At 34.2% G+C, this 16,230-nt stretch overlaps 1 protein-coding gene across 4 annotated transcripts in view; it reads right to left on the bottom strand.

The window, feature by feature from the left end:
• Cntn1 (contactin 1) overlaps nucleotides 1-16,230 on the bottom strand; it is a 373,034-nt gene that overhangs the window by 77,030 nt on the left and 279,774 nt on the right. For all 4 annotated transcript variants that reach the window (XM_063254557.1, XM_013159444.3, XM_063254558.1 and 1 more), the window contains one exon: nucleotides 11,368-11,488. In XM_063254557.1, coding sequence (XP_063110627.1) covers nucleotides 11,368-11,488 — 121 coding nt within the window. The remainder of the gene's footprint in view (nucleotides 1-11,367; nucleotides 11,489-16,230) is intronic.

Below are 16,230 nucleotides of genomic sequence, written 5' to 3'. Positions count from 1 at the left end.
TGGGTCAGAATGCCTGAGAATGGCGCCCAGTCCATCATGGGCTCAGCCAGTGTGGGCAGGAAGGACCATTTTGCTGTCTCCATTCTCCAGGGCTGACTGGGACAAAATCTTTAGTTTGTGCTGTGGCAAGATTTCCTTGGCCAAAGCAAGTGGAAAGCATAGGCAATTATCCAGATATCTGAGGTGACTGTGTGTTTTTCTGTCCCAAATACTTGAAAAACTACCTCTTCAATTTGACTATGATAATCTGAACTCTGATGTTTTCTGCCTATGTAAGTTTCTGCCTATATAAGTCTTCAGAATCTCCTCCCATGTACGTGTGTGTGCGTGTTTTGAGGTATGCACATATCAAAATGTTAAATTTGATGTATTATATAAAACTTTATGTCTATTCTTCTTACATCACTGGTAATTAACTTGATTAATGCTTTTTGAATAATTTTTTAGCCTAGCATGTCTTAACAGTAATTTTAAGTATAAATCTATATTCATTTCTTTAATGATAATAATTTGAACATAAGGATTACAGAACATAATGTAAAAGTTTATGCCGGGTAACACAGAAATTTAAACTTTTAACAGACTCACTACCTGTTGACTTCACTAGTACATAAGGTTCCTGAGTTAATAATATCAACAGAACTTTAAACAAGCCAAGAATTGGTTACTTAACATTTTTCTAATGAATGTTTTTGACACTTATCTTTTCCCATCTTATTTCTAAAATTAAATCACTTTTTCTAGCATATGACAGACAATAGGAAGAGAAAAAGGAAAGAAACATTTTAGCAGATGCTGAAATCAGACATTTCATGACTTAATAGTACTGATTCTAAAAAGGCTCAGTTAATATATTGGATATAGAGTTTTTAGAAATTAATCATAGATTTTTACCTACTTATTCTTTATGGCAGAAGCCTAGCACAATGAAAAGACTGGACTGGGATTCCAAGATGATTGCCCACCAGTAAATAGATGGGCAATACCAAGGAAGGCACTTTCTTTCAAGAATCCACATTAGTAAAATAAGCGGGTGAGAATTGTTCAGATGACCATAGGGTTAATTCTAGACTAAAATTCTGTTTTAAAATGGCCACACAACTGCAGATATTTTATATAGTTACTCTAAAGAAATTAGAACAACTAGATGTAATGAGTTATTTGCCAAGAATGGAATGACTAGAACAATTTTAGATAAAAGAAAATGGTTACTTGTATCATAGGTCTTAAAGAAAAAGCAATAATTTGTTTGAAACAGTACATGCAAGTAAACAATTTAAAAGTCATTTTACTGGTGTAGTATGGATACAAAAGCTGCTAACAGAACAGCTGGAAGTAATAAACACTGAGGAGCTTTTCATAGAAAAGACTTAGCCAACCATTTCTAATTGTGTAAAATCTAGTGATATTAGGGGGATAAAAAAGTATATTGACAGCTTGCATCAGGCTATTTTATTCAGGTATGTCACATCAACTTATCTAGTAGTTTAAAAGATGTTTAGTCATCAACTAAAATGACCTCTTTAATCAAAAATCTAGTAACCATGTCATTAAGCCAAGTAATAAAAACTGCAATAAATCACAGCAAATAAAGTCGACATCTAACATGTATCTTTCTTTCTTTCTTCTGTAACTGTTTGGGCTTAGAAATAAAGTGGAAACACACACACACACACACACACACACACACACACACACACACAGAATACATACATCGCACAAGATACATATACACTGTGTTCTCATCTAAATAAAAATCCGCATAAGAAAATGTGAATATTTGCTTCTACTGTAACAATATAAACAATGCAGGTATATTCTGAGGATAAAATGATTTATACAGTTTTTACCATATTTACTTTTGCTTCAGGTATTTTTTTTTAAATATCAAATTTCATGAAGTATATGTTGAGGTTCAAAATCAAATTAAAAGCTCGAGATAACAAAGTATCTTTTTATTTAGCTTTCCTTTTTTGAAATCTCAGACATGAAATATTGTTTAATATAGTACATCAGTACGTAAAGAGGAGGCCTGAAAAGGGTAATCATAAATGTATTTTTTATTTGGCAGTGTCAGTGGCAAGCATGTATTGCCCATGCAGGTGTTGGTGAAGTGTTTCTAACATCTGGTAGCAACATGAAAGATATTTAAACTGCAGCAGAAGTATCAGAGAAACTCATAAAACACATACAAGTTAAAACCTAATTTCTTTTTTTCTGGGCTGATTTTACAGTCCATTTTTGAATGGTAACCAAAAGTGCATTCATAAATGAGAATTTACTTTTGGCAAGCTTTATGTGTATGTGTTTCTGCAAATGCTGCCAAATAAATCCTGGAAAACTTTTGCTTCTCGGTGATACTCTCTTAGCTAAATAGTTTTCAGTCTTTCAGAAATATCATTTATGGAAGTCATTCAGCAGGGCTGCTCCCAAACTTCAGGGAACAATTCTGTTTTGCATCTTAAATGTGCTCTAAGGCCTGTTATGCTAAAGGCCAGTTGCTAACTGAGGCGCTACGTGGAGGGGAAGGAACACTTAATGGGTGTGGCCAAGGGGAAGGAAGTCACCAGTTCACCCCAGAAGGGGTTACTGGCGCTTTCTCCCTTTCTTTTCTCTCTTCACTTCCCAACTGCCAGGAGGGGACCAGCATTTCCCCACCACATATTCCCTGCCAGGCTGTAGACCAAAGGCAATTGGAGCCAACTGGCCATGGACTGAAATTTCTGACACTGTGAACCAAATGAAAACTTTAAACTAGCTTACAATTGAATATACTTTTTAAAATGTCAGGCATGTTGTCAGTGTTGGAAAACTGACTACTCTATGCCCTTAGAAGTAAAAGCTTTATTACAAAAACAAAAATTTGTGTACATCTTCCTACTGAGAATGTTTACATTAGAAGCCTTCCTCGATCTGAAGCTATTTTTAAGACTAAGATAAAATTGCTTGAGTTATTTTTAAAAATCTCTTAAATGTTAAGCAATTTATAGTGATATAAGTTCTAAATACTTTTGGCTATATGTTACACACCTCTGTTTTTTTAAAAAAATTGATTCTAAGTTGCTTCTCTTGTTGACACAATATTGTCTCCAATTGATGTCAATAATTTTCTTCATTTAGAATAAAGGAAACAAATTTCACTGAAATCTTGAAAGGATTTTACTTTCACAATACAAGAACATCATTATAATGTACTGGAATGGTGTCTTAACGTTTGTATTAGTGTTCCATTGTGAGATTTGCTTTTCATTTTTCATTTGTGTTTTGTTTGTTTGTTCTTATTATTGATAAATGTCTGAGTGGTCTTATGATGACTGAAAATGTGCTGATATGATGGTGAGGGAAGGAAAAGATTTGTAGATTTAACCCATTTCTTTCCATCCGCGTTTGTTCCTTCCATTCCCTGCAACTCCTAGCCTTCAGGTCACAGCTCTTTTCATGGCTTTTAGAAACATCATGAGCTTATTATTTCTGTGTTTATTGACTCATATTTGGCTTACATTGGAAAAAGTGGGGTATAGGAGACATTATTATCTTTTGGAAACACATTTGTAAATTCATTTATCACCAAAATACATTAATAATTCTTCCGCCTCTGATTCCACAGATGGCCACTGGGACACTTCCCCTCTTGATCTTATAATCCTGCCTAATCAATCACTTGCATAATTATACATATATTTTCTACTGATTCCTTAGCTAATATATCAGATTACTCTGCAACTCTTTCATTAAATTAATTTATTAAGAAATATTTAACATATAAGAGAAGTTATAAACCAAATATCCACAAATCCACTAATTAGTTTAAGAGAAAGAAAATTACTTAATAATAGGCAGCTTTTTGTTGATACCCTCCTTCCCCAAATAACAATCATCTAACTTTTCCCCCCTAACTCCACAGTAACCACTCTTCTATGTTCCATGATCATTTTCATTTATTCTTTGTTTTTCAACTATAATGTATATATATTGTGTATTCTTGCATACATACCTGTATAGACATAACTGGTTCGTACATACATTCACACATATGCCTGATTCATTCCTATATAGAAACATGAAATAAAAACAACTAACAACAGATCAAAGGCCAACTAAATATTCTGACCAGTCTTCAAATACAGATCAAAACATACTTGAGGGGCTGGGGATTTAGCTCAGCGGCATAAGCACCTGCCTTGCTAGCAGGCGGTCGTGAGTTCGATCTCTGATACCGATAAAAATGAAAAAGACAAAAAAAAAAAAAGAAAGAAAAGAAAGAAAAACATACTCGATAACTATACAGGTCACCTTCTAGTGCTGGGACAAAATACTCAACAGGCACAATTTAAACAAGGAAAGGCTTGTTTAGGCTCATGTTTTCAGAGATTGCAGTCCATGGTTGGCTGGATCAAAGGCAAAAAATTTATGCCATTGAAAGAGAAAGAGATGTTGGAGGAAAATCACTCACATCACGGCAGTCAGGAAGCAGAAAGACAGAGCAAACATCAGAGACAGAAGAACTGGCGGGGGGGGGGGGATATATCTTTGTGGATTATGATCCCAGTGACCTCTTTCCCAATCACATCCCACCACCTTGTAACACATTCAGCTATGAACTCATCAATTGCTTAATCCATTTCTAGGGTTATCACCTCATGAGCTAATGAAAATCTCTGCCTCAGAACATGCCAATCTTTGGGGGGATATTATTTTACCCAAACCATATGTGTAGTCTGACGTAGTTCACTTTGCTTGTTTCATATTCTGAACATTTGTGGGTCCTTACAAATTCTAACAGAAATTTAATAATCAATATAATAGTATTAAGTGGTGAGATCTTTGGTAGATGTTGTCATGACAGCTATACCCTTAGTGCTCTTGTAAAAGAAATGCTGGAGAGCTAGCTGATCTTCCCTACCATCTGAGGATACAATGAAAGGTTAGCATCTGTGAACTAGGATGCAGGTCCTCCCAAGATACCAAAGCTCCTGGCACCTGGATCTTAGACTTCTCAGCTTCAGGAGTAGGGATAACAAATTTTGGTTGTTCGTAAATCTATGAATTGCTCAGATAGCTTGAATTATCCACATGTTTATTTTGTTTTATTTTTATCAGGAGTTTTGACATTTCAGAACTTTCTACTGGGGTTATTTTGCTTTTCTTGAAATTCACCCTTTAGATACTTCTTTAGAAACAAGGATCTCTTGAAGAATAAACTGTCTTGCTCTTTATCTTACTAAAGCTATTTTTCCTCATTATGAAATGATGTTTTGTGTAAATAACACAGTGACTTTTTTGTATTTCAGAACAGTAAAAGTATTCACTCTGTTGCTGCAGAAAAAATGACCCTCAAACTCACTGGGATAACTCTTTACCAATCCAATTATTCACATACAGGATAAGCAAATCTTGCATATTTTTTATTACTTACATAGGATAATAACTGCAGGAAATATAAAAAAGACGATTTTATCAAATTTATTCAATACAAGAATCACCTGTTGAGATGACACCTGCCCAAGTGACACAAGCAAACATGCTCCCCGAGTGACAAGCAAACATGTTCCCTGAGTGACACCGGGTAAACTGTTAAGTGATTAAAAACAATAGACAGGGGGCTGGGGATTTAGCTCAGCGGCATAAGCACCTGCCTTGCAAGCAGGCGGTCGTAAGTTCAATCCCTGGTACCAAGAAAAAAAAAAAACAATAGACATTATTACTTCTCACATTTTTGGTAAGCTAAAAATCCTCAAGTGGCTGAGCTGAATGAATGCTACTCAATCAGTCTTTCTCATACATGGTATAGGCAAGGTGTCAGCAAAAGTACAGTCATCTGCAAGATGGGCGAGGGCTTAGGAAATGCTCCCCAGCCAGCTCACTAGAATGACTCGTAAAGCATCGATGGTCAGTGGGAGGAGGTTGGTTTCTTTCTTAGCCACCTTCTTCCAAGGATGCAGAACTCTGTACTTGGCAGCTGTCTTCTTAAAAACCCAGGCAGGGCAGCAATGTGTTTTACCACTTGGCATGAGCAATCACGCACAGTCATTTTAAAAATAATCTGTCTTCAATGCTCTTCAGTTTTATTCATTTATCCTTGTTTCATATGAATTCTTGAATAACAAGCATATGGTTGTCACTAATTTTTCCTAATTGACAGCCTATTGTCTCTTTGAAAACTGTTTTCTTTTACTTCTGGTTATGCAATTTGATAAGCAATTTCTCATTAAATTCTTAATGTCCTAACCTCATTTTTCACAATATATTTTTTACTGTCTGTATTGAAATATAGGGCTGGGGATACAGCTCAGTGGTACAGTGCCTGCCTGCCTTGCACAAGGTCCTGAGATCGATTCCAGGTTCAAAAAAGAAAGAAAGAAAAGAAAAGAAAAGAAAAGAAAAGAAAAAGAAATAGAGTTATTGCTCAGTATCTTTTTGTTTTCTAATTTATTCCTAATCTTTCATTTATTATATAACCTATTTATTTTAACTACTGAGTTTATCACTTGTGTTTCTCTTTTATCTAAAGCTTTTGTATTTTATAGTGCATTATTTTAAATTAATTTTTACATTTCCTATCTAATTTCTTTTATGATTTTCATAATGTCTACTTTTTTTACTTCAATAAGAACATCATGTGAAGTATTCTGTATTTATTTTCCCTCCTCTTGTTGCTCTCTGATGACTTCTTCCTTCACACAGGTTGTCTTTCACAGAATTTTATATTTCATCTGAGTTTGTTGGAGTCACGATGGAGTTGGGTTGGAGACAATCTGTCAGAAAGGGCATCTTTTGCTTTTGCCAGAGCTAGAAGGGTGAATGTTTATTTATCCACATCTTGAATTTTGTATAAAGGACTTCCAAGTTAATACTCTCTTGAGCTCTTACAAAAATAATCTCCATACAGCTATAAATGATATAACAGTGTTAGAAAAAGAGCTAAAACGCAGAGCCCATTTAAGATCATGATTTGAAGCTGGTAGATCAGACAATAGGAGCCACTTTCTGGTCCTCGAGCGTCTCTGGGGCCAATTAGTGGTTAAATAAATTGAAGTGGTGTAACTTTCTATAGGTAAACAGTTATGGCTGCTATAAAAAACAGCCTCGCATCTGGTTACAGGGGTCATGTTTATGTTTTGCTTTTAGTGGACGACAACTGCTGCTCTCTTCTTTATTTCTCAATCCCATCTTAGATGACATAGACAAAAGGTGGAATGAATTTTCCCTGAGTAAAATATTCCACGAAATCAGATCCAGCGTTATATCTGCCCTTGCTACATTTTTCCTATTTTTCATCTCAGTTTTATATGTTGGGGCTCCAACAGTTTAGATATGGCCTAAATACATCTCCCTAAAGTTCATATGTGGGAAACTCATTTCCCCGGGGTTGCAGTGTTGGGAAGCTGTGGAACATTTAGAGTTGGGGCTTAGTGCACAGCAATGTGGTTTCTGCTCTCTGCATGACTGACCCGATCTCGCCGAGTTGTTCCTGTAAGAAGGAGTAATTATGAAAAAGCCAAATCCTCATTGCTTTCCTGTCTTACTGTGCCATCTCTCCCTCTGACATATATTTCCTTTGTTGTGAGATCATGTACCATGAGGTAGGGGCTCAGTGCCTAGAGTCAAAACTGTGAAGTACCTCTCTCCTTTAGACATTTCCATGCCTCTGGTATTTTGTTAGAATAACAAGGAATGGGCTAATGCAGATTGAACTAATAGATTGCCTCTACCCTAAACTCAAAATAATAATAGAAAACATAAGCCTAAAACATACAGTCCTTGCAGATAACTTTTATCAAGTCCTACACATATATCCCCTCACCCGTTCACAATTATGAATACACACACATACATACACACACACAAGGCACAGAGGGAAGAAAATTTTTAAACTATGCATTCATTTCCTTCAAGGCAATATAGGCTAAGAGAAATTCAATTTTTACTTATGTCTGAATATTTATACTTTTGTTTCAGTCATCTCATAGGTCATCCTAGATTATATAGTAACCAGTTTGTTATAAAAAAAATCTCAGTGCTCATCATTTAAAAAATTTCTTTTCCTTATCTGGTGTTCACTGACCCTCTTAGAGCACTAACTCTGATCACTGTCTATGAATGTGAATCAGAATTAATCCATCTTAGATTTGACAAATTCTCATCAAATGGCTCTTGTCCACTGAATGTGATCTTCAGAGTATGCATTCCAAGGCCCACAGTGGTATCCAAAACTGTAATTAGTACCCAACCTTATATATTCTGTCTTTTGATATACACACATACTTATGATAAAGTTTGAAAATAAATTAGGCATGATGAAATATTAATAGAAAAAGCTAAAATAATATAGTTATCAATAAACTCTAATAAAATGTTGTGTTTGGGGCTATTTCTTAGTAAGGGTTATATGAGAACAAGCTCTATAATACTACAATAGTTGCTCTGATAACCAAGACTGTAGCACTAACTGGCAGGCGGTGTATACAGTGCAGATGTGCTGGACAGAAGGATGTTAGTTCACATCTGAGCAAGATGGAGCAGGACAGTGTGAGAACTTACACACTGTTATAACACCATGCAATTTAACATTATAAATTCTTTATTGTTGGAAATTTCCATTTAATAGTTTTTGACTACAGTTGACAATTGTTAACTGAAATCACTGAAAGTAAAAACCACAGATAAGGAGGAACTACTGTAGCATGTAACTTGTGTTGAGAAACAGATAATTCTTGAAGGCTGAGTGCAATTGCTTGCAAAAAGCAATTTATGATCTGTTTTTAGGTGTCATCACTAAGTGCAATTTCTTAGTTTTGTTTTTTTACACATTTTGCTTGAGGTGAGTAATCACTCCTTGTTTCCTTTTTCAAAAAGCCCTGATCTAGATGGGGGAAAATGTAGAAATAAGCTTTTTAATGCCTTTAGGTGATTGCTATAAATAAACCTGATGACAACTACAAATCCTCTGCTCAAAAAATGCACAGAGACATGGAATTTTACATATAATTTCAGAAAATCCATGGACAACTTAAGACCTGGACATGGACTCCAAGTGATGATTTCCTGAACTAGATATGAAGGCATAATTAAGCGGAAAAATGGACTAGTAATAATGCCACTTATGGAGGGATGCATCCTACATATTACCCATATAGACTGTGCAGTTGGATATACTCTGATTTAAATATATAAAGCATTTTAAAGGTCAATATAACACACATTTTTGACACATGCTGTATGGAAATATTTTACTATTAATTGAAATATTTTCTTAATCTAAAATTAACATTATGTTACTAGAAATAAAACTTAAAAGATGATTATGATAGAGGATTTTAATAGTAATAAAGCAAAACTTTTCATTTACCTGTGTAGTTTTATTAGTTTACTGCTATGGTTAAGCCATTTAAAATGCTTGAGTACATTTCTAGTGAGTACATTTTCTGGGCATTGTTGCCTTATGGCATTTTTTTTCTGACGCCACCCCCCCCAAAAGCTTTAGGAAACATTTTCATTTCATACAACACCTGACATTTTATTGGTTAGAGTTCTATAAAAAAGCATGGTGTAGAGATTATTAGTTACCCACGTATGTATGGGTAGTATTATCACTACTCTTATGTTACATTTGTGAAACAGGCTCTTCTTTGTTAGTACTACAGAGAATTCTAAGTGTTGCCACAACAAGTTTACTATTGTGTAATCACATGAAGACACTGATGTCCAAGCATTACAATATATTGTAACGTTATTTTGCTTATTCTAATAATTTGCAAGCAATTGTAATAAGTCCACACTTAGGCTAATGCTGGGAATGACTAAATGTCTTGTGGTCTGACTAGAAAGAACAATAAACTTGTTCCTTTTCTGATAATTCTTGAAAATGAATGTCTTAACAAAAGAAATACTCTGACTGAAAATACTGAACCACAGTGAACATCAATTTAGGATGTTGTAGTTTTGGGATTTTGTTTATTAATTTTTCCTGAGTTCTATAGAATGAATATCTAAGTTCATTCACATAAATAAACTTCCCCTAGACTTATTACTCTATTATAGAACATATTCAACTGGAATAAAAGTTTTTCAACTTTTTCCCTGTATTGTTTAGGGTTTCTACATTAACACTGTTCTAGAATGAAGTCCAGGAAGTGCATTAGATTAAATGTACTTATATTAACTGGAACCTGAAAGGAACATTAAGGCAAATCTCAGATATATTGTTAATTTTTCAGCTAATCATACCAAAATTGAAAGTAATATATACACTTAAATAATGGTCTATAAATATTTTCAATAGGTAAAATGTGAAAATTTGGAATTTTAATATGACATTGATATGGAAGAAAAGAGAGCTGTAAAAATAGGCAGAGGAATATGCAATTCAACAAAGTTCAAATGCATATGCAAGTTTTATAACTCAGTAAAAGAGATACTCATGTATAGATCACTATGAAACCCATTACAGAAAGTAGCAAATGCTGTGAAAGTTCAGATGAGAGCTCACATATACAACATCAAAGGAGGTTTAGTAAAGTTCATGATACTTGAGCCAAGCTTTAAAGGAGGGATGATATTTGGTCAATTGATATGAAAAGTACATTGAAAACAATACTGTGAATCAATCAAGGAACAGATGTACAGATACTAGGATTTTTGTGAATTAATGGGACATTTGTAGTTAGTTACAAGAAATAATGAGACATGAAAGTAAACAAGCTGAGATTATTACACAGAACATCTTGGGTCAGAGATACATGGAATGGATTTCATCCCACATATAGTCAGTGAAGGGTCGTGTAATGATTATTAAGGAGGTGTGTCATGTTCCAAGTCAGCCTTGCTACCACAAGAAAGGCCAGAAGCAAAGTGATTTCTCTTTCCTTAGATGTGTTTCCCACCCTATTCTCTATATTATCTCTTGGAATAGAACATTGGTTTGAAACCAAGCAGTGCACAGAAACGTAACACATATATCAATTAGCTTTTCATTTTAAAATTGAAGTCATAAATGTATAGCACTTGAAGTTATATTAAATGACATCAGCTTTTTCCCCCATAGAAAATGTAAAAGATTTTACTAAACTCAACACACTAAAAAAGGCGTTAGGAAACAACTTGCGGTAGTGAGTAAGTTTAAAAACACAAATATTTAGTAACAGGGATGTGGTGAAACTTTCAAGAAGCTACGTAGTTAAAAAAACAAAATCAGTGTTGTTTACTACTTGTCTGGCATAAATCATTTTCAGGCCTGGGTAAGAAGTCTAAAATACATTCTGAGTCTCTAAATATATAAGAACTTCAAGATATAGAGTTACCCGAAGAGTACACATATTTACGCAAGTAAAATATCTTTGGTTTCATAATTTTAAAATGAACTCTTACCTCGCACAACAAGGTCAGCAGACGCTGAAGAATTGTCCACAATGGTCTGGGCTGTGCAAGTGTATCTTCCTGCATGTCGAAGCTGTGCGTTTCGGATGAGTAGTTCCCCGTTGGCATCCAACTGTGAGCAAAGACAGCAACCATTTCAATTATACATTTCATTTCAGCAATTAGACGGGCATTTAGGATATGAAGTGGACATCATTTTCCTTCTCAGAATGAATACAATTTAAAAGCATCTGTTTCAAATATGTTAACTCTGTGTCCTTGGTTAATTTACATTTGAGGCTGAGTTTCTCTGGTGCAAAATGAAATAATGTGAATTAATAACATAAGACTCTTTTCACTCTTACTGTGTTTAACTTTCTATCATTCCCATGAACAGAAGGCTATATTGTGAGGAAACCATGTGATGATACTCTTTTTTGACATCTGTTAAAGGACAATGTTAAGAACTAATAGTCTTAACACTAAATGTTAATTTGGGTAAATATGAGATACATATATGGCTGAGAAGAATTGCTAATTTGGTTTATGCAAAGCTACATTGACTAATTTTGTGATGTGCCACAGTTTGTTTTACAATGATACTAAAAGTTTACAGAAATTGTCAAAATGAACACTTCCATTCACACGTACTTTGCCACCAAAACACAAATCACATGAGGAGGGTTTCTGTCTTGTTCAGCACTTTATTTCTATGTTCCTAAGAGTGTTAATGCGTATTTTTGTAGAAGGCTTGAGTAAATTTATGGTAAGGCACCAAGTCAATTTAATTTCTAAAAAGAGGTAATATTTATTGAATTCCTTTTCTGCTTCAGATCTGGGCTATGCATATATAATCACATTCAATTCTCTTCTGACAACAGACTTCTGAGATAGGTCTCACCATGTCTATTTTGCTGACAAAAAAGAGATTTAGAATACCCAAGTTTAACATTCCTGCCTGACACATTCTTCTCTAGTCACTGTGGCTTTATGTTATAATCTAATATTCTTTTTTCTTAATGAAACAGTTATTCTGCTCCTATATTCTTAGTTTGAAATATAGTGCTGTTTATATATTTACATATTTTATTTTCATGAAAATGATGTGATCTTCCCTTTTTATTTGTCACATGTAATATAAAACACAAAATATTGTATGATTGAAAATATTATGTCAAATTTATACGTTTGGACACTTCATATTAAATTCTTACAACATTTATTTAAGCTGTTCCAAAAGTTTAATGCTAAAGTCATTTAAAAATCAGCTGTCTTGAATATTAGGCCTTAGTTAGCCAGTGATAGGCTAATTTATATACAACAATAATAAGTGATTTCAACATTTATTCTCATTTGTTCTATGCTTGGTAAAGGTGTGGGGCTGAAACCTCTCGGAGGCAAAGTGAATACAAAATATACCATGCTATTTCCAGTAGAGCTGCGCACGTATAATAGCTTTCCTGATGGTTTTGTAAAAGCTGCTAGTGCTTTCTGTACCTCGGAAGATGTTGAGGTTCTCAGCAGAATGCTTACAAAGCAAGTAAAGATCATGAGCCTCAGCAAATTTTAGCCACAAATTAGATGCAAATGCTCTCTCTATGTTCACTAAAAACCACAACTTGGCTAAATTACAAAATGCTTCCCTTCATGTGAGGAGAGTTGAATCACATACTGGAAATTGTGATAGCAAAGCTCAGGGATATTGCAAAGTGTATATGTGGTTGACCACTTAGAAATTTCTGAAGTTTAAATTTAAAGACTTCCAACATATACATACCCACTTCCTTCCCCCACCATACACTAACTATAAAATAACTACTGTGATACAAATGAGTCAGATTATTACCATGGACACATTGAATTAGTCATAATAAGCAAATAAATGTGCTATATGGTAACTACAATGTCTAGATAAAAGTTAGAACGCTATACATTTAAAACCAGCTGTTTGATGCCACTGAAGTTGGCAGAGGGATGTCTATGAACTTCAGATACAGAAGGCTGAAGGAAAAGAATATCTTTGAAAGTTTATTTTATAAACATAAGCAAAATTATTAAATATATCTGATAAATTCTATACCCATGAAAGAATAAATAATTTCTTCTTTACTTTTGGCATGTTGAATAACAATAACAAGTGAATTATGTGCTGCAAATATTAACATTACCACCACTAACTCTACCAACAGCAAATATTTAACAAGCATTAATTATGTTTCAAAGGCTGTTGTAAATACATGTAAAAATATGCTTGTTCTTAACAATAGCCCTATGAAAGATGTACTCTTTCTAACTGCAAACAGAGATATATCACTACCATAACTACACCACTACCATTGGTTCGCCCACCACTGACACTAATAACACTATTACAGCCACTGTGGCCACCTCTACTTTTGCTACTGCCACTGCTGTCACTACTGCTGAACTCCCCCATTATCTGATTTAATTTGTAGAATAAAGTTTAAATGGTTGGCAAGGTGTCAGCTATTTCACATACATTTTCTCCTTTAATTTTTGTGAAACCTATGGATTTACCATTAATATTCCCATTTTAGAGGTAAAGTATTTGGCCAGGGATTTAGCTCAGGGCTCAGCACTTGCCTGGTAAGTGTGCAGTAGTGAGTGCAACCCCTGGTACAAAAAGGAAGAAAGAAAGTGAGAAGGAGAGTTCTGTAAGTTATATATTACTGTGTTTTCAGCCAGGTCATGCTATTACCTAGATAGTGTGTTACAGATCACATAACTGTCTAAATTCATTGTTTGATAACTAGAAGTGGTGTTTATAAGTGACATATTGTTATTTTATTAAATTGTTCCTTTAAATTTTCAAACATAAGAAAGAAAGACTATTGTAGATACCCAATACCAACCTCTAGATTCAATTACTGAAAATTTTTGCCATATTTGTGTTATCTAACTGTGTAGCCAATGAGTTCCATCATTTCTTCTTTCTATTATTTTCTATCTCATGCTGAACCTTTGAAAAATAAATTATGGATATCATATCAGTACCACTTCTCAGTACCTTCTTAAGACATGAGCTAAAATCTCAAAAGAGTCATTCTCTTACATTCCCAAAACCATTTCACACGTAACGCTAATTCATATAACACATAACACTGCTTGATATACAAGTTGGTGTTATTTTAAGTAGTGTATCAATATTAAGATTACTTGACTTATAAAAAGGTTTTTCTAGGTATAAAAAATTATGAAGAAATGTCATTCAGCATAGGAAACCTCAAATAATTAAGGAGAACTTTCCAAGATAAATAATTGCTAGTGGTCATTCCATGTTTAAACAATCTTATGAAATGTTGAATATTCCTACAATCAGCTACTTTGAGTGAAAGCAATGACTAAAGAGTCCAATTTTTATCAATTGCCATATTTTAAAATGGAAAATCAGAAGTGAGGAAATTTTGTTTGAGCTGTGTCTTAATGATTTGAGTAATGAACAAAAACATGAGTGCACTGGGTTTGGAACGTGTATTTCACATTTGAAGGACAACATGTGGGTGTCATTTAATACATATGGTTTTCAAGTTAATTCCTATCAGCATCAAAGTTCTGGGACCCTTGATGGGCCACTTGTTAGGAGAAAAATAATGAGAGTTTTTAGAATACGAATAAATGAGAGGGACCTATGAATAGGGTTCTTGTCCTATGCATACACACGCGCACACACACACACACACACACACACACACACACCTACTTCTCTTTAGATCTCTAGTCAGAGCCAATCTCATCATCTTTTTACATATAAGGGTATTAATTAAATGTTCTTCAAAAAGCAATCCTACTATTAAAATCTTTGTGTTGTCATATATTGCTATGTGTTTTTAAGCTGATAGGGCCACTACCCTTCATGTGATAGATGACATGCCTGAGGCTTGGAGTGCCTGTTTGTCCAGTCATGTTACATGTTAGTAGTAATAACACCAGCAAAAGTCCAAATACTTACATACTGTTCTGTTCTTTAAAACAAACTTGAAAAATCAGTTATCAAATATGACAACTAATGACAAATCATATATTCCTAGTGTGATAAAAAATCAAAGTCCATTATTTAAAAGTATAAAATTCCTAAGACATAAAATGTTTCCGTATCTATTTTACCCTCTTGAATCGCTTTACAGTTGCATGCAAAAATGCCAGAATACGTTCTGTAGAGATGCTTAGGTAAGCAAGGAGAGCTACATAAAATGTGCTCTCAATTTTGAATTTGAAGATGTTCCTTACAGTCAATAATGCACCTCTAAAGCAAATTATGCTTGATTTACTCCATTTAATGGTGTCATCACTGAACACTTATTAAAGTACATCCCTTTAGGATGCTGGACATTCTCCTCAGATGTCATATTCCCTGCATTTGGAGACTGATAATCTTAAACAGGCCAGCTCTACTAGAGATAGGTGTACCTAGGGAATACAGATACCTCTCTTTTTGTTATTGTTGGAAAAAAAAGTACAGAAAACCCAGAGATCAAGTGTAACTAAAGTTTTACAAAGGGATTGAAAAGGAATGGGGAAGTTACTTTACTGAGTGAGGCAGGATCTGACCCTCTAACTCAATCTAGAAACCCAATCAGTTGCTGACAGGAAGACCAGAGATTGGATTCTGTCATGAGCTGAATATATTTAAGAGTTTTATTAGGGTCACAGAATTAAAACAGTGCCCCGCATAACTTTTACACATTTCTTCTTCTTTTGTACTAGTCATTAAAATTGAAGTCTTAAATTGACTATTCACATATAGTTTTATTTTCTACTACTCTTACTAATTTGGAAGATCTGTTATTTATTCAGTATCTTATAACTTATGTTCCCAATACTGTCATCCATTCAAAGAACCATTTCTCCTTTTTA

The sequence above is a fragment of the Cavia porcellus genome, unplaced genomic scaffold (assembly GCF_034190915.1).
Source record: "Cavia porcellus strain 051 isolate PalLab524CR breed Dunkin Hartley unplaced genomic scaffold, mCavPor4.1 scaffold_8, whole genome shotgun sequence".
NCBI classification, from domain to species: domain Eukaryota; kingdom Metazoa; phylum Chordata; class Mammalia; order Rodentia; family Caviidae; genus Cavia; species Cavia porcellus.
Note: the sequence above shows the minus strand (reverse complement) of the source record. Positions and strands in the feature narration are given on the sequence as shown.